General features: G+C 27.9%; 1 protein-coding gene across 2 annotated transcripts in view; it reads left to right on the top strand.

The window, feature by feature from the left end:
• LOC107436391 (uncharacterized) overlaps nucleotides 1–17,885 on the top strand; it is a 77,471-nt gene extending 59,586 nt beyond the window's left edge. The window contains exons 6-9 of one of the 2 annotated variants that reach the window (XM_043048385.3): nucleotides 4,407–4,548; nucleotides 12,836–13,024; nucleotides 13,122–13,262; nucleotides 16,502–17,885. In XM_043048385.3, coding sequence (XP_042904319.2) covers nucleotides 4,407–4,548; nucleotides 12,836–13,024; nucleotides 13,122–13,262; nucleotides 16,502–16,648 — 619 coding nt within the window. In that variant the 3' untranslated portion in view covers nucleotides 16,649–17,885. Of the gene's footprint in view, nucleotides 1–2,714; nucleotides 2,857–4,406; nucleotides 4,549–12,835; nucleotides 13,025–13,121; nucleotides 13,263–16,501 lie in introns of both variants that reach the window. The other variant, XM_043048386.3, reaches the window with a different exon arrangement.
• Nucleotides 17,886–18,789: the final 904 nt, after the last annotated feature.

Raw genomic sequence — 18,789 nt, 5'->3', positions numbered from 1 at the left:
TTCTCAATTTGTGATTTAATTCAAAAATATTTCATTCGCTAAGTGCTCCCTTTGTTCTCCACTGCTCACCAACTCCTAATAATTGCTACCAAATTATCTCTTTATCACCATAATTTATTTTAAAGCCTGGATAAGTGATTTAGTTTGTTTATCATGGTCATGTAAAGTCTTTGAAAATTATTTTGTTAATGTATATAGTGCTTAAAAATATTTTTTAGTGCTTAAAAAGTATGCAAAAAGTGGTTATTTTTGTTAAAGGATTTTGCTATGCACCCTGGACAGCTTATGACTATTTTTGATGTGTCATGTCAAAAACCAGTTTTTGACACCAAAAACCCAACCTTGTATTGAACTAATTCAAAAACATAATAAACAAGTAAATTAATACAAAATTAGTTCTAAATTATTTTCAAGATTAATAAAAAATGCTAAATTAATAATAAATATTAATTTAATTACACTTATAGCTACTAAATAATATGTGTAGTAAACAGAACTAATAAGAAATCACTTTAAATGTAACAAATTGGAATATTAATGTCTAAAAATTTATGCAAAAGGAAATCACAAATAATCCAATGTTTTGTTTTATTCAGACAAAGTATGGCTTGAAAAAAAAGAAAGAAAAACCATGAGTTTATGAGTCATAAACTTCGTAAGATGCAAATAATAATAGTCAGCATTTTTCACCTCAATTATTTTCTAAATTAAAATTGTTTTTTTCTTTTAGCAAGGAGTAATCAATAATACATATCTTAATAATTAAATTTCAAATGAGGAGTATTGCTTTAAATATTTTCAAACAGAAAATAGGCACATTAAAATTTTCAGATCTTATTTTACTATATAAACTAAATGAAAAAATCTTTGTTACTTTGCAGTTAGGGTAGCAATTTCTAAGAATTATTTCACTGTGATATTTAATCAATGGTAATTAAATGTCAGATTAAAAAAAAGTTTTTCAGAAAAAGTATAGTTATTGCTTAACTGTTTTGTAGTTATTGCTTAACTATTGGTTTCAAAACAAACTTTCTAGTTTTTGTGTATTACTCAAGCTAAAAAAGCTTTGAATCAATTTTCATAAATCGTCTGTACTGATTCCTAGTATTAAGAGATAGAAGCAACCAAAGCTTATCAGTCTATCATAAATAGATTGTGTTTTAAGAAGAAAGGAATTAGAAAATTGGCAAAGAAAAGTGAGGTTTTTGAATAGGTTTTGAATGTTTTTGTAAAAAAAAAATTTAATTTTTTTTTAACTATTAAAACCATTAAATCAAAAAAAATTTAGTTTTTTTTTTTGATTTAATGGTTTTATAAAATAGTGGATATTCAACTGAATAAAAGTAGGCAAATTTGGTTCCACTTATGACATACTACTAAAAGAAACTATAACTAATACTTAGAAAATTTAAATAAAGCATTCCCTTAATCGGCCGTAATAGATAATGCAAGTATGATGTCTCCTAAACAAAACAATGAAAATAATATTTCATTAATCTTAAATTTATTGTTTAATAGTGGAAAGCGTTATTTCTTGCATATTTGTCTTTATTTAAAATTTTTATTTCTTTATTTTTTACTGTTATAAAAAATTATTTCAGAGGAATTTCTTTCAAGCAACAAATTTCAAGCTATTCCATACATTTTTTTTTTTTTTGTAATGAAAAAGTACTGACTGAATAGTTTTTTTCCCCTCTGTTTTGTTTTAAACTTGTTTTGGTATTGTGTTCTCCCCATGGTGTTACAGATCAATAGAAGTTTCTGCTACTGGATAAAAATATAAATTTAAAAGATTAGTATTCATGCAAAGAGCAGAATATGTGATGACAAATTTAAAACTACTTTGATGATATCAGTTCAAAGCGCTGTCACTAAAATATATAAAGTTAAATAAAATAAGTCAAAGAAGGAAAAAATAACACAATCTTATTTCTTTCCCATTGACTTAATAAGATAAGTTCACTCAAAATTTAACCGGTGGCACAATTGCTACAATCAAATTTTGAATTTTCATTTCATATAGTATTTTATTAATGGTATTTTCCAGCAAAAATAAATGGCAACTTAAGTTAGTTACAATAATCTATTCCATTATATTTCCAGACTGGAACAAAATTGTTTCATATTATTTCTTGTTAATCATTAAGTTATGCTAAAGCTGTCTTATGTTATTTGCTCATTTTAAAACTCTTTTACACGTAAATAAAAACGTAATATTCAGTTTTCAGTGATACTTGTTTCCTCCTACCCTTAGTGAAGCGTTATTTTAAATGAGCAAATCGGCATTATGTGTCAATATTAGTAAGAAAAGAAAAATTTCTAGTCTTAAAAACTCTTCATTTTTTTAAGACAACAGAAATTCTGGTTTTAGTTCTTTATGGAACTATTATTGAATTAATTATTAATCAAATTTTTCCTCATCATAAAATATTTATTTTTTATGTCTATCATTAAAGTAGAGATTTGTATTATTTTAAATGGGGACACTCATTTAATAAAAAAAGGACCTAGAAATTGAGAAGCCTTGAGTCCTAAGGACTTAAGTTTTTAAAGCCAGGCAGGATCACTGTTTTTAAGCTTTTACCTTATTGATAAGATGCTTATAAATGTTTAAGCTTGTTTATCTAAGATTTGAATTTCTAAAAAAAAAATCTGCCCATTAAAGGCTTTTTTTTCTTTTGACTGAAAAGTGCAGAAAACTAATTTGCTTTCAGAGATATCAAGTTGGACAATGTAATGTTGGATCAAGAGGGACATATTCATCTAGTTGATTTTGGAATGTGTCAGTGTCAAATTTATAATGAAGAGCGAATGACTTGCAATTTCTGTGGAACACCAAATTATGTAGCTCCAGAAGTATGCATAATAAATAAGTTTTCAGCATGAGTTAACTGGGGAAATGTTTCTTGCTGATTTTGTGTATACTCTGATTATGTAGTGTCAGAAGTGTTCCTAACTTTATTTGCAGTTTGAGCTTATTTATATTTTCTTGCTAATTGTGCAGAAAAAATTGCTCTTGTCATTGAAGTCACAAACAGAAAAATCTATATTTACAACTGCATGTTATTTATTATGCTTAAAATATGATGCACTGATTTTTTTTCTTCTTTAATGCATGTCTAATATTTTATTCTATAACTGTGGCTGAACAGCAGACCCAATTTTTGGGCTTATGACTACCATTGTTCAACTTCATAGCCTTCTAATTTTGAACCCAATCCAGAAGAGGGAACTCCTGGATCATGTATTGGGAGAAATTTGCCTTCGTAGAAGACTCTTTGATGGAACTAACATGCATTTGTGTTACATGGAGAGGAAAACCTCCCATGATTAGCCTGATGGCAAGGGAACTCTAACTGAAAATCTGTATACCACTGAGGATATTTTACATCAGTACTGTGGTTGGTGCGAGCCAGATGCGGAATTCATTTGGCCAGCCATCGTTGGGATTCAAACCCAATTCACCTCATTAGCAGGGGAACACTATCCCTAAGCCACCACAACTCGCATGTCTAATATTAAACATTTGGTTTTTAGCATTGCATACAAGGGTTTGAAACTTTACTTTCATTTATATTTTTTTTCTATAGAATTTATATTCATTCAGGGCCAAGGTTTTTAGAACCTCAATTTGATAACATAAACTGTAGTTATCAAAGATATTCGTCAATTATGTTTTATTAACACTAACACTGTATTTAAGGCGGACCAGCCTGTGTAGGGGGCAGGGAACTGTCCTTGCATCAGAAAGGTCCTGGGTTTGAATCCCGGGCAAGGCATGGATGTTTCTTTCTCTCTGTGTGTGTTTATGTCCTTTCTCCTTTGTGTGTGAATGTGACCCGCCCTATAAACCGGTTGTGGTTGTGTGAATGGCGTGGCAGAAGTCGAATTCCTGGCCATAGATGGCGTCACTGAAAAACAGGAACAATCGCACCCCCACTGCCTTAACAGGCATACGGCAAAAAAAACTGTATTTTAGCCATGGTGGCTCGGGGAATAGAGCACTCGTTTTTCAATGAGGTGTCCCAGTTTCGAATCCCAGTGATGGTTGGCGGTTTTCCTCTCCATGTAATGCAAATGCAGAATAATTCCATCAAGAAGACCTCTAAGAAGACAAATTTCTCCCAATACTTAATCCAAAAGTTCCCTTGTGTTTTGGCGTTGGTTCAAAATCATAAGGCTACAGAGTTGAACACCGATAATCGTAAGCTTAGAATTGAGACGATTGTTCAACAGACATTATAATATAAAATAAATAATACTCTATTAAAAATTCAACCAAAATATCTTATTTATAGCTTTTAGTCTGTTTTGTTCTTAGTTTGTAAATTTGTTTCTATCTTTTTGAATGATTTGCACTTAATGTTTTTTTTATGTGCTAATATTTTAAATTTGCATGCTTTTAGAGATATCAAATTAGACAATATTTTATTTGACAAGACCGGCCATGTTCATCTTGTTGATTTTGGCATGTGCAAATCTGAAATGCTTGATCCATATGCTAAAACTTCTACTTTTTGTGGAACCCCTGATTATATTCCACCAGAGGTGGGTGATAATAACTCTTAGTTCATATTAAATGTTTAGTAGATTGTTTTATTCCTTTCTTTGCTAGTTATCATTGTATGGAAAATTAACAAATTTTGTTCTTGTAAATATTTATCATAACTGCATCTTAACGAGATAATAAAATGCTATGTGTTTCAAAATAAACAGATCTCCTACCATCAAGCTGTTGAAAGCTGGCATTGTCATTAAAATTAAAAGCAGACCTGTTTTTATTCCTGATGGCGAGAGGGCTGATTATTTCCACATGGCTTCCACGGGTCAGTGAGAACAAAGAAAACTTGGATTTGTAAGGGAATTTTATTTTAATTCTAAAAAGCGGGAAATAGTCAAGAAAAGCTGCGAATTTTTACAAAATACCTGGAAAATTCCTTTATTATACCAGGAAAATTCCTTTATTATACCTGGAAAATAACCAGTCTTGCAATTATCAGTAGCAGTAATCAGTTATCAAGATTAGAGTTCAATAATTCTAACATCTATTGTTATTTTATAAAATACAAAATTTTTTTTATAAAATTCCACTTATTAGTGAAAATTCCCATGTTTCCATTCTCGTTCTATTATATGTTTTTGCTCACAAAATCTAAGATTCGACCTTACAAATGAAACAAAAGTTTTCTGATGAAAAATTGCATGTTATAGATAAAATTTGGTTTGGATTTCCATTGAAATTTACCTGATATGCCTGGAAAAGTAATGGAATTTTTCTAAAATTGAGTAGGAACCCTGTTCCATGATACATAACTTTGTGTTGTCTAGTGTATTTTAAAAAATTTCTAACTAATACCAAATTATTTAGCAAAAATTTGTAGAACAAAATACTTAATTATTTTGTTCTAAAAACTTTTGCTCATTTTCAAGTACCGTATATTCCGGCGTATAACGCGCACTTTTAATACAAAAAATAACATTGGAATTTACGGGTGCGCGGTATACGCCGAATATAAAAAATTATAGATTAAAAAAATTTAAATACTATAGAAAAATACTTTTATTTTGATGAAATAACATACCTTCACCTATATACTTTATTGATTTTCGTTATTACATAAATAGTTCATTATATTCGTCTTCCGTTATTTCTTCAGGCACGTCATCACAATCTGTTTCGTCTTCATCATCTGTGTTACCCTCATCCATAAATAAACAGCCATCTTCTGATCCGACCAGATTATTTGAAATACTGCATTTTGTGAATGATTTTCTGACCATCTCAGGCTTAATTTCATCCCATGCTTTTAATATCCATTCTCACACTGTTTCCAAACTTGCATGACGCATATGTCCTCCTTTCGTAAAGGTTTTCTCGCCCTCCAACATCCAAGTGTTCCACTGTTTGTTTAAATTGGCTTTAAATGGTTTGTTTAAGCATACGTCCAATGGCTGAACTAATAGTGTCATTCCGCCCGGAATAACTGCCATATCGGTGTTATTCTTTCAACAATTTTTTTGTATTATCTGCAAGGTGGGACCTAAACATGTCCCACACTAAAAGGCTTTCTGGTTATCTATTGATACTAGACGAAGTATTGCACATGTACAATCCAAATTTTCGTGCGCGTTATACAAAGAGTATATCTTAAAATTTAAAAAAAGTTATTAGAAATTATGGGTGCGCATTATACGCTGGGGCGCGTTATGCGCCGGAATATACGGTAGTGATACTATGTTGTGTTAAAAATGGCTTAATAAAATTTCAGTTTTAGAACAGATGCAAGTCTTTAATATGTTAAGCGCTATATATTCCTACTTTTAAAGCTGAAAATTTTCTTAAATACTGTTGGACATTTTGGGAATCTTGAATCCTGCTCTTAGAAATGGTGTTATTTCTAAAACTTTCTTAACACAGTAAATTTAAGCAATAAATTGATGCATATTTTTTATAACTCAGGTCGCTTTCCTATATTCACACTGGTGACACTGAAGTGAACTAGTCGCATGACCTCAGTTACTCTAAGTTTGCACAGTAATTAGGAACAATCAGTGCGGTTAGTTTGGGTTCTAGTTGCCATTAGCAACCAAAAGCATACGCTCTCCTCTTTTATAATCTTTACGAAAAATATATTCATGATTACATTTATTATTTGAGTATTATTTTTTTTTGTAGTATATATATTTTTTGGGTGTTCTATTTTTTCATTGCTTGTTAATGAATTTCTAGACTTTTTTATAAGCAAAAAATTCTGTGCATGCTTTATGATTAGTTTGTTTTTCTTATATAGTTTTTAAATCTAGTTTATTAAAAGTAAAATTTCTCTCATATATGAGCAATAAAAAATATAGAATGTAGGAAGTACTAATAAGCCTTTAGTTTATTTTCGATTCTCTTTAATTCAAAGTTCAAAATTTAAAGTTAAAGGGGAAAAAAATAACAATTGAGTCTTTTGCAAAATCTTTTCAAAAAATCTTATTTTTTTCTTAATTTTATATCAATAATAGTTTTTGTACATTTTTCCAAATTGAAAAATTTTTGTTTTAAAATATATACACAATCCCAGTAAGTTTAATATTTAAATATTTAACAAAATCAAAGAGTAAAATAAAGATTTACTCAGTATAATATTTATTGTTTTATTTCGAAATATACTGGTATCATAATTTTATTTATTTTTTTACAAGAAAAAAATCTTTATATACTTCTAAGAATGAAATAATATTAAATCATATATTGTTTATGTCTACTGTAGAAGAATCACCTTAAATTTGCATTAAATAAACAAACCAAAAATCCATTCAAATCAGCAGGACTCGTTTAAAAAAGATTGCAGTTATAATTTTATATGATTTGAGTTATTTTATTTAGTTGTTAGTTTATAAATTTGCTATATTTATTTCAAATTTACCAAAAATTACATTAATTACATTAAAAAATAGAAACACTTAAATAAACTATCAATAGGAAATAATCACTGATGAAAGGGCAGTCTTAAATATTTGCTGCCACAAGAAAGGAAATTTACTGTCCCCTCATTACACAAGATAAGTACTTTTTTTAAACATACTTAATAAGATAATAGAGTATTATTGCCATTGCATGCACTTGAATTTAAGGAAGTTAATGAAATATCATTATCAACATACAGAAAATGGGGCCTGAATCTTTCAAGCATTTTCGATTATTTTTTTGGAAAGTAATTAACAAACTTTAATTAAAATTTTTGCAGCAAAACAAGAGGTAAACTATGGATAAAGTTTATCACATTTTTATTTGTTTACATCCAAGAATAAACCTAAAATAAGAAGTTCACCAATATATATTGAAATCTGCCAACATTGTTGCAATCATAAATATGCTATGTTGGTCATAAATACTTTAACTAAAATTAGTTTTATTATAAATTACAATATTGACTGCAGCCTTTGCTATCAAGCTTAAATTTAAACTTAACTAAACATAACTTAGCTTAAACATAACCTCAAGCTTAAACATAAACTTAACTGTAATTTGTAATGATGTAAAATAATGGGATGTGCGACGATATCTCACATAAATAATCAGTTAAATCTCCCTATCATATTTACTAAGTTGTAATTGTCAGAAATGTTTTAATTCAAATTTTTAAAATGAGTTCAGATATTAACCTGATAGTTTACGATGACACAGGTTAGTCAATAGCCCACTTATTTAGGTTTTTATTTAAAATCTGTACGGAAAGTTAAATTTAGTAGTATAATTCTAAAATGAACAATATCACTTTTTGTGCTATAGCAATAGTCATTGATAAGTATTTCAAAAGGCCTCAAGTTAGTGATATGAAAAATAAATATTCACATAACATGTGGATGTAAAGAATACCTTGCATTAAAAAATAATAATCAAGAAGTAGAAACATTGAGACAAAAAAGTAAGGAAATAATAAGGAAAGTAAATAGAAATTTACAAATAGAATGTAAAATGTTCATATTGTTGAAATATTATGTTATAATATAACCCTAGAATGTTTATTGTAGTGTGATGTTCGAAATTTATTTTAGTTAAATTTTGGGAAAGGAATTTAAATATTAACCTTAAAGCTCCAGACATTGAAAGCCTTGTTGTACTAACACAGGCCAGTCAATGGCCTTAACCATGGGGTTGTATTTAAAATCCTTTCACACAAATTAAAATTTTATATAATATCTGTTATTAATCTGTAAAGGGGCTTCAGATCAGGACAGATCCATATCATCACTGTGTTGTGGTTGTCAGAAATGATTTAATACTAAAGAATTTCAAATATCAACCTAACGTCAAGATATTGAAAGCCTAGTTTTAACAACACAGATCAGTCAATGGCTTGATCAGTATGATTTAAATTTGAAATCCAAACTCATATTAAAACTAACACGATATAAACTAGTATCATTTGTTATTAATCTAAGACAATATTCATGGTTCCAGATCTGTTATAGGATTGTTGTCCAGGATATAAGAAACAAATTTAAAACACTGATGAAATTTATTTAGCTATCAAATGATGATTAGCTTTGTTAATATTGAAAATAATATACATTAGAGGAAAATGTTTAAGTGAAATTTTTACAAAAACAATACATAATTATGAGCATTTGCATATGAAGCTAAAATACTACGACTAATGCTGAAATTCTCTCACTAATATGGGAAACTCTATCACAAATCTGAGAATAAAGATCTGGATAATTGTTTGATTTATCAAAATTTTATTGTAACAAAATATGTTTATTGAACTAAATCACAAGCCCAAATTCTTTTGATGTGAATCTATCAAGTAAAGCTAATTACCACATGAACTGAATTTTGGATGAAATCCTAATCTTGAAAACAAATATAGATTTAAACCATTATCAGAAATAAATAATGTTTAATAATAGTATCCATTGCAATGTACAGCATCAACATAAGAGCATATTCATCTACACAATCCATATTCTATATTAATTATTAGACTTATATTTAATACAAGAAAGTTTATTTTGGATGGTAAAAGAAGTTTTTACTATAAATTTATAGTAAAATCTATTCAAAATACAGTAAAATGCTGTCTATCTCTACCAAAGAAAAATGCAGCTTTTAAACAAATAAAGGTAATGATGTCACACAAACTGCATAGAAACCTGGTGTACTTCATGCATAACTGGTGACACAAGTTTGAATAAAGGGAAGACTGGTGTAAAAAGTTTTAATATGGGAATGATAGGTGAGGGAAACTAGTGTAACCACTGTGAATATTGGAACGTGCCCTAAATGTAAAAATCTGAAGTAATAAAAATATTGAGAAAAAAATTTTCGTGCAGTGAAAAAAATGTTTATTTCATCAACAACAGAAAAATAATGAAGTACTCCTATCATAATGGTTATTATTTTTTTCTTTATAAGCAGTCATTAGCAAGTGATAGATTGGATGAAAATAAGGAGCAGCTTTGTTCCCACTCTGCCACTTATTTTAAGGGATTTTATTTCACCCACAATGATATTTGGGGAATTTTCATTTACTCTTTCGAATAATATGATAGCTGGCAATTGGTGAAGGAACTGCAAGATCTTCAAAAAGTGAATAGAATTGAATTTTGAGTGTCTCTGAGCAGATAAATCGGGCATGAGACTAGAACTAGTCATAAATCAGTGTAGAGAGGGAGGCCAACCTCAAGCTTTGCAACTCCATAGATGCCTTCAATTCAAGAATTGGGCCTCAGGTCATCAATGAGATCAGACTCTCTTGACAGATGAGAAGATTTTAACTGTGGAGCAGGCCCCAAACCACATATTCTGATTTGATGAACCTTCCAATACCTTTGCCATCCTTGATCATTGTAACCTTTTCATGGCTTGGTGCAAAATTCGCACCAATGACAAGACATTCCTCATTTTTTTAAATCAAAGGATCAAAATCCACCAAGAAGTGTACGTACTTGAAATCCTCAAGTTAAGTGCGAGTTAGATATTTAAATACAATACTCCTCTGGCTCACAAGGCAAAAATGATACAAAAGTGGTATGAAGACAATTTTCAAGATTTCATCACATCCACTGAATGAGCACCCTTCACACTCTATCTCAATCCCACACACTTCAGCATGTCTGCTAGACCCCAGGAGAGTTTTGACAAGGAAAATAAGACTGATTGTTTCCGGAAGACCTGCAGCCTATTTCTGAAAATTTTCAAGACACGTTCAGCCACTTTGAAACATTTTTAATATGGTTTTAGTAAAGGTCCAAGCTGTTAGCATTGTTGTTTAGTTAAATTTTTATAGATTAAGGAAAATAAATTTACAAATATTTCAGACCATTATTTGTTGTCATCCTGTATTAGTTGCATTAGTAATCTCACACATTCAAATCATAAAATATTAGTCGGCAATGTAACAATATTATATGTCAAATAATTAAATTAAATTTTATCAGTTTTGTTATGCTCATTCTGTTCTATATTTTTAGCCATGAAAAGGAAAAAAATAATATTTTAAGGGAATTTTCCCTGTTCTTTAATCTAATCACTAAGTGCTAAAATATGTTTCTAGTATGAATAATTTCTTAAGATTTAACTGAAAAATTTAGGAATTCGCTATTTATGTAATATTTTTTGCTCAGAATTTGCATGCAGTTACTACATATATCAAACAAAAAAAAAACTTTTTAATGAGACGGAAATTAACAACTTAAAGTTCAAAGAACCTCAAAGCTAACAATTAGGAGTTAAAAAGATATAATTTGTTAAAATTTATTGGAGAAAAAATCATTTAATAATATATTGTTTTCAATGAACAAAAATTCATAAATTATCAATTTCACTGAGGAATAGTTTTCTGAGAAGGATAATTTTACATTGCAAGACATTACTACAAAAATGAATATACTATAAAATTTTTAAAAAAACAACTCAAGATAGCAATCTTGATTTAGGATTTATAAATTAAAAAGAATCTTCTGAAATAGCTAATTCAAACAAGTCTCGTAATAAAAAAAATGCTTATTTGTTCTTAATATTTCATCTAAAAGGCGAAACTTAGAGGGGAAAGATTTTATAATTTTTATATATCACAAGCCTCTAGCTCATACTTTTACTTGAAAATTTGATAAGCTGTCTCCTAGACAAATTAATCAACAAATTTTATAGCCCAATTTTCAACTAACATTCACCACATCGGTGGCTCTGAAAATATTGTGGCCGATGCATTTTCTTGTATTCAGAATCGTTTTACTCAAGATTATTTAAATTATTCTGATATAGCTAATGCTCTAACAAATGATCTTGAGTTAAAAGAACTCTTGCATTCTAATACTTGGTGTAATCAAAAATATCTTGACCACTCCTTTGAATTATTTAACATATCAAGCGTTCAACAATCACTATCCTTAATATCTTTTTTTTAGAATTCTTATCAAAAATGAAGTCAGAAAATATACAAATTGAAGGTCTTAAAATATTGAAGGAAAACACAGCGGCATAATCAGATTATAGAAATTAGGATTAATATTATAGAAAGCTATATTAAAAATATCAAAACCAACTCCTCTGTCTGGGAAAAAAATAAAGTTGTTATTAATAATCCTCACCTCTTAATTTCTAAGGCGATCAAGAAAGTGTTTTTAATCTTTCCTTTCTCGTTTAGGATATGTCACATATGATAAAGTTTTTCTTTTTTACAGAGATTATCTATTTATTTACGACCACAGTGTCAGTTGAATTTCGACAAAGACTCTCAAAATATTATTTAAACTGCAGAACACCCTGTATATGCCTTAACAAGGGTGAAATAGGCAGTTGCTTTTTTTTATAATATCTATTATAATTCTCTATAATATCATCTTATAAGTATCTTGTAAATAAAATATGCGTAGTTTTATAATCTTTTTATTGTATTGTTACAACACTTAGCGAGTGTGAGAGATAGTTATGAATTTTTATCACCAGGGCCTTGCTCAAAGGAGAAAAGATGAGGACAATTGTCCTAGGGACCAGGTCAGCCAAGGGCCCAGTTGAAATGCTTTATAAGAAGTGTATTGATTTTTATTTAAATGATTAATTAAAAAAATTTGCAGATAATTATTTTTAAGTATGTGTGAATTATTCCACAACTTTTTGCAAACATGCTTGAAAATTCGTCATAGAATATTTTTATATCCTTAGATCTGATGAGCTTTAAGGACGTACATAAATATATTTGCAAGTTCTGGATGTAATATGCATTAAAAATTTAATTTATACTTATGATAACTTGGTTTCTATTCAAATTAAAATCTGATATTTGTGGGTTGAGAGGAAACTGTTTTATTATACTAACTCCTCTAATATTACTTTTTATAGATTATTCTGGGACAAAGATACAATCAATCTGTTGATTGGTGGTCTTTTGGTGTACTGTTATTTGAAATGATTCTTGGTAGATCTCCATTTGTTGGTACAGATGAAGATGAACTTTTCTGGAGTATCTGCAATGAGGAACCATCTTATCCACATTTTATATCAAAGCAAGCAAAAGATATTCTACAGAAGGTTATTTTCTTTCTTTATTTTGTCATTTTACTTATGAATCTGCTGCAATTTTCAAGTTTATTTTTTCTCTTTTATTTAAATCACTTTTGCTTTTTAGCTTTTGACAAAATCAGTCAGTGATAGATTGGGTATGCCCTCTAGTCCGTATGGGGAAATTAAAGAACATCCTTTCTTTATTTCCATTGATTGGAATAAACTTGAGAAGAAAGAAGTACCACCCCCTTTTAAACCAACTGTTGTAAGTTATCTTGAAATATTTGTTTTGTTATATTTATTACAGTGTTCATTGTTTTAAATAGGCATCTTCTTTATTATTTGTAAAATTACACAATTGTTCTTAAAATATGGCTCATATACTAAACTAAAAGTTTTATTGATTTATTTTATTTTATTGATTATGCTTTAATGTTAGACAATTTTCAGTATAGCTTCTTTTGGTTCATGGAGCTGCGAGAAAATTCCCTGTTAGATAAAGTGCCTGAAAGAGAATAAGTTATAGAGCTGGGCTTTGTGACTGAGAGAACAAATAAAACATATATTATTTTAAAAACTCAAAATTTTAATTGTGTGTTAGGTTCTACTACATGTTACATTTTTTATAAGCAAAGTAATTCAATTTGACAAGTAGGAACAAAACTGAAGCTTTTAGTTTACTGCTTAGACCCTATGGCTCTCATGCAATTTCTAAGTATGTTTTTCCTCTGTACTTTGTTTCCTGTATAAGTTAAAGGATTCAATTTTTTGAAGTGTAGCAAATCATTTAACATATTTTTATGAACAAACTGTTAAAATATTAAAGCAATCTATTTTAAATTGAGTATTATATCAATTATTACCAGTTGCAAATTTTGTTTAACTGTCATCTTATAACACTTTTTTAAGTTAGTGGATAAAAAACAATTTACTAATTAAAAAGCATACACATTTAATACTTATTTGTATGCATTGGCATGTTGTGAATGACAGTGGTTATGGAACAAGAACGTGTGTCTTTAAAAACAGAAGAAAAATACTTCTTAAATATTTTTTTATGAATTTCAAAATATTATATTTATCAAAGGACATTAATCATATTTGATGAACTTTTTATTTATATCCAGTTTGCATGTTCTTTTAATTTGCACTATTGAAACTATTTATATAATTAATCTTGTTATTTAGTTTTGTTCAATCAGAAATTTTAAATATTTTCTTAGCTTTTCATTATTCTTTGACTTATTGATCATTGCTTTTAAATTTAGAAAACCAAATAACATTTTAAAGCACTTTTATTAATTTCGTAAATAATTTTAGTAGTACTTGTTTAATTTATAAAATGTTTTCAACAGTATTATTTGTTATTTTATAGTAAACTTTAACTGCTAAAGGTATTTAAAAAAATACTGTGTAAAATAAAAAATTTGCATCCTTACTGCTACTTCCTGTTACATTTTGAATAGCATAAATGTTTTAAAATTTTTTTTATCATTTAACCAAAGCTGCTGAAACAACACATTCAAGAACATTTAAAGTTTACTTTACAACCTTTACATTATGACATTAAGCCAAATTTAGGAAGTAAACTTAGGTTTGCTGATGAAAAAAATTCATCTAAACATTCTAGATGGGTTACAGTATTACTAGTATGATTTAAGACAAGAAAATTAATGAAATTGCCTTCAAAGCATGTAAATATTGTGAACTTTTTGTTGATAGTTTTGTGTTTGTAATCGATTATAGAACTGTTTTTTTTCCCGTCGTGTTAGTTCAAGCTCGGCAAAATTTGATGTTACCTTTTGTTTTTTTTTATTACCTTGCTCATAGTAGAAGTTTGTGATAAGTTTTCTCTCACTAGCTTCATGTAAATTAATTCTTCTTAACATTGCATTTACCTTTATTTATAAAAATTTCTGAAGTAGGATATGGGTAGGTATAATTGCAAGAGTTAAACTGATATCATCTTTGCAAAAGAAAAAATAATTTCATTGAAATAGCAAGATATACTTGTCAACAATTTCATTTAATTAAATGAATATATTTTTGCAAGATCAATCAATCCATAAATCTCTGTATGTAACTAGTGTGCTCCTCGAATAATTAAGAACGAGTCCTAAAATGTGATGATTCAATCATTAGATCAAAAGTTATTCAATGTGATCCTTTTTTTGGCACACTATACAACATAAGAGCGGAAAACACTATTTAACATGTATACTACTTTTGATGCTTTTGAATAGCATTTTATTTAGAAGCCTCATTTTCTTTTTTTACTTAAATATTATTTGAATGTGAAATATTAAAACCACAAGAATGTTTACTTAACAATATAAGCCGTAATTAGACAATTTGACTTAAACAGTATCACAAGACTGGAATTATCTAAAGTAGTTACTGGTTGAATTATTGTTTCAATCTCCCACAACTTCTTAACATTTGTCAGTTACCCGCATTTGTCAGATATTATTGATATAAAGTCTACACCCTAAAAAATTCATGAATTAGTTTTTAAAGCTCAATTCTGATTAATTACTAATGTGTAACATAACAGAAGGGAAAGCACTATTCAGCAAATTCTGCACTTGATGCTTTCTAATGGTGTTTTTGATTTGGAAGCTTCACTTTTTTATTCAAACAATCAAGTAATGTTCATTTGAGTAATTTTTAATTCCATAGAAATAAAATAAATTAAAATCATATTCTATAATACTTTTAACTGTTCTATAATACTTTATACTGTTTACTGAAATAGTTATCAAATGTTTACAATGAAGGATGTTTTGAGATTGCAGCATTCCTGCATGAATCAAAAAGTTTTTAAAATTTCTTTTTAGAGCTAACGTTATCAGTCCCTTTCTCTTTTCTTCTGCTATATCAATCTTGGAATATATTTATCCGCCAAAACTTTCAAAGTCAATTCTTTAATATGATTGTAGACTATACTTGTAAAGAAGTGTATGTTGGATGTATGGAAACCTTCGGATAATTCAAAAGTGGGAATGTGCCTGTTTGATCATGCTTGGGAATCTAAATAGTTTTAGGATTTTAATTAAATAATTTTTTTAGTAAAATTAACATTAGGAAATGTGTTTTATTGTTTTTTTTAAAATTTATTATCCAGCATAGAAAAATCAGTATTGTACGAAATTAATGATTACTATTTTCTATTTATCTAGAAGACTGAAAACACTTGTAAGGTTATCAACTTCTTAAGATTCCAGATAATTGGATCAATACTGTATAACTATTAATTATTACTTGATTACTATAATTTTTATTATTTTGGAAATAAAAAGCAATAAATAAAAGTTAAGAAAAGTATTTTTTGTTTGTTGCATAGTTTATATTCTTTTTAAAAAAAATTAAGCAGTCTGTTAATGAAATTTTCAGAACAACTTTAGAATATTATTTGATCTGATATTAGCTGGCATGTATTTTATTTTTTGAAAGTTTATTTTTTTATTTATTAGAAACAAACTAATATATATTTATACATTTCAGATTTCTGCTAGTGATACAAGAAACTTTGATCGTAGTTTTACAATGAATTCTCCATCTCTAAGTCCTGTTGATTCTGCAATTCTTCAATCAATGGATCAGGAGCAATTCCTTGGATTTAGTTACACAAATCCTAATATAGTTGGATAAGCTTTTTTTTTAAAACCAAATTTAAATTTAAATATTTCTAAGTTAACTTGTTAAGTTATTTCTTTGCACAATTTTTCCATTTGTAGATACATTTCAATCATTTCTAACATCTTGTTCTTTTTTAATCATATTTGCACATTTTAAAACAAAGGTAAGCTATAGTATTTTTCTAACCATTTTGGCAGTGTTTTCTCACTTATTGATCAAGAGCCAAAGTTCTTTTAACATAAGTATTGCTATATTATTTCAGTATATTTTTTATATGAAAAAAGTGATATAACTGAAAGAATATTTTTAGATTTGTTGAAATTTCATTGAGATTTTATAATGTATGTTGTATGATTATTAAATTTTACTTAGAGCTGAATATGTGTTTGAACTTTATTTCCTTCACTTCCTGTGTTAATATCTATGAAAATTTAAAACAGGTTCAAGTGTCTTTAACTCTTTTGCAGATCATTATTTGGATTAATTAAGGCAATATTTGCCGCTGTAAAATTTCTTATTTAAAAGATTATGATTTTAAAAAAATATATCATTTGTGATACTAAATTGTCTTATTTTAAATACACAGAATGTTACTATCACAAAATGCAAGGGAAAGAAAGATGTTTAGAAAATTTCTAAGACAAGTCATTACATAAAATGTTGGATGTATGTTAAAAAATAATTACTACTTGCTCTTGAAAAAAATTTATGATTATCAAAATGTAGTGTATGAAATATTTATCAGAAGAATATGGTATTTTTTGTACAATTTTTTCTTTCCATTGTGTTTTATAATGTTGCTTATCCATGCCATCTTTGAAAGTTTTTAATTATTTTCTCTCAAGTGTAGTCTTAATTTTGCTACTTACTATAGACTTTATCTTAATTTCCCTTTTTTTTAACATTGTTCACATTTCAAGTAAAAAGTTGCTAAGTAAGTTTGTATAAAATGTTCCAGAAACAAAAAAAATTGGAAATTTAACAAATGCATATTTTTTTCGCTTTACTATTGGAAATATTTTCATTTGCTTCAGTTCTTATTATTTGCATTATTCATTCCTTTCTCCTCTTTAACAAAATAATACAGCTGGTGATAAAAAAAACTGTGATAACCTAAGAATGCAGCAGCTTCTTTCCGGCATGTGAGCAAATGCTTTTTTCCTTGTTTATTACACAGTGTATTGTACCCTTTTTTAAAGTCTTTAATTACTTTTGTTATTTGAATTAATAAATTAATTTTATCATGTCTGAGGCTTTACTTGCATATTGTTGATGTCCGGTCAGACTAGTTTAAATAAATTCCGTATTGCTGAGAAAAATATAAATTTTTATACTTGAGATGCTAATGTGTAATTTAATTATGATACTGAAGTAAACATTAAAGTCCTGACAAATTTTTTTGGTTTATATTGAACTTATTACATTCATTTAAGTTTTAACATAAAGTTACTGACCGGTTACTCTATGAATCTCAGCTTTGAACTAGAGATTTTTACCACATACTTTAAATAATAGCAGCAGTTGTGCTTCAAAATTTTATTATAAATTTAATTTAAAATAATTTTATCCACATCACATATAAATAAATCAGAAAACATTATAATCATCTATATTAATCTTTAAGAAATCTGATTAACATATTATGATTTTAAGTGTCTCTTAAGTTTAAAAAGAGTTCCCTTATTTAATTATTTTTATTTCACAACCACTTAAAATATTGTGGATGGCTGAAATGTAAATTTGGTTTTAACATAATTCAAGGTGCCAGAAGGAAAAAGGATAAATGTAACTATTCAGTTAAATCCTTTAATTTTGAAAGAATATAATTCGATTTCTCAAAAAATAATCCTTTTTGATTCAAAATCTTATTTCATTAGAAAATGTTGTTTAATATAATTATGTGCTGTTTTAGTGCATGCAAATTATTCTCAATCATTCATCATTCCATGTTTGATTTATTAATTTAGATTTATATAAATTCTCCTATGCTTGTCTGATTGCTTTAAAATAGCTGCATGAAGGACTTCTGTGATCAAGAAATGTGTATAGAACCATAAAATGTTCTATGGCAAAAAATGTTGGGCATTATCAGCACCTTTAAGATTTTTTCTTAGTAAAGAGCATGTTAATGTTTAGGTAACTTTAAGATCTGC

Source organism: Parasteatoda tepidariorum, chromosome 11, assembly GCF_982258835.1.
Source record: "Parasteatoda tepidariorum strain Cologne lab strain chromosome 11, Ptep-v5.0, whole genome shotgun sequence".
Taxonomy (NCBI): domain Eukaryota; kingdom Metazoa; phylum Arthropoda; class Arachnida; order Araneae; family Theridiidae; genus Parasteatoda; species Parasteatoda tepidariorum.
The sequence above is the reverse complement of the archived record's forward strand: the minus strand, read 5'-3'. Positions and strand labels throughout refer to the sequence as shown.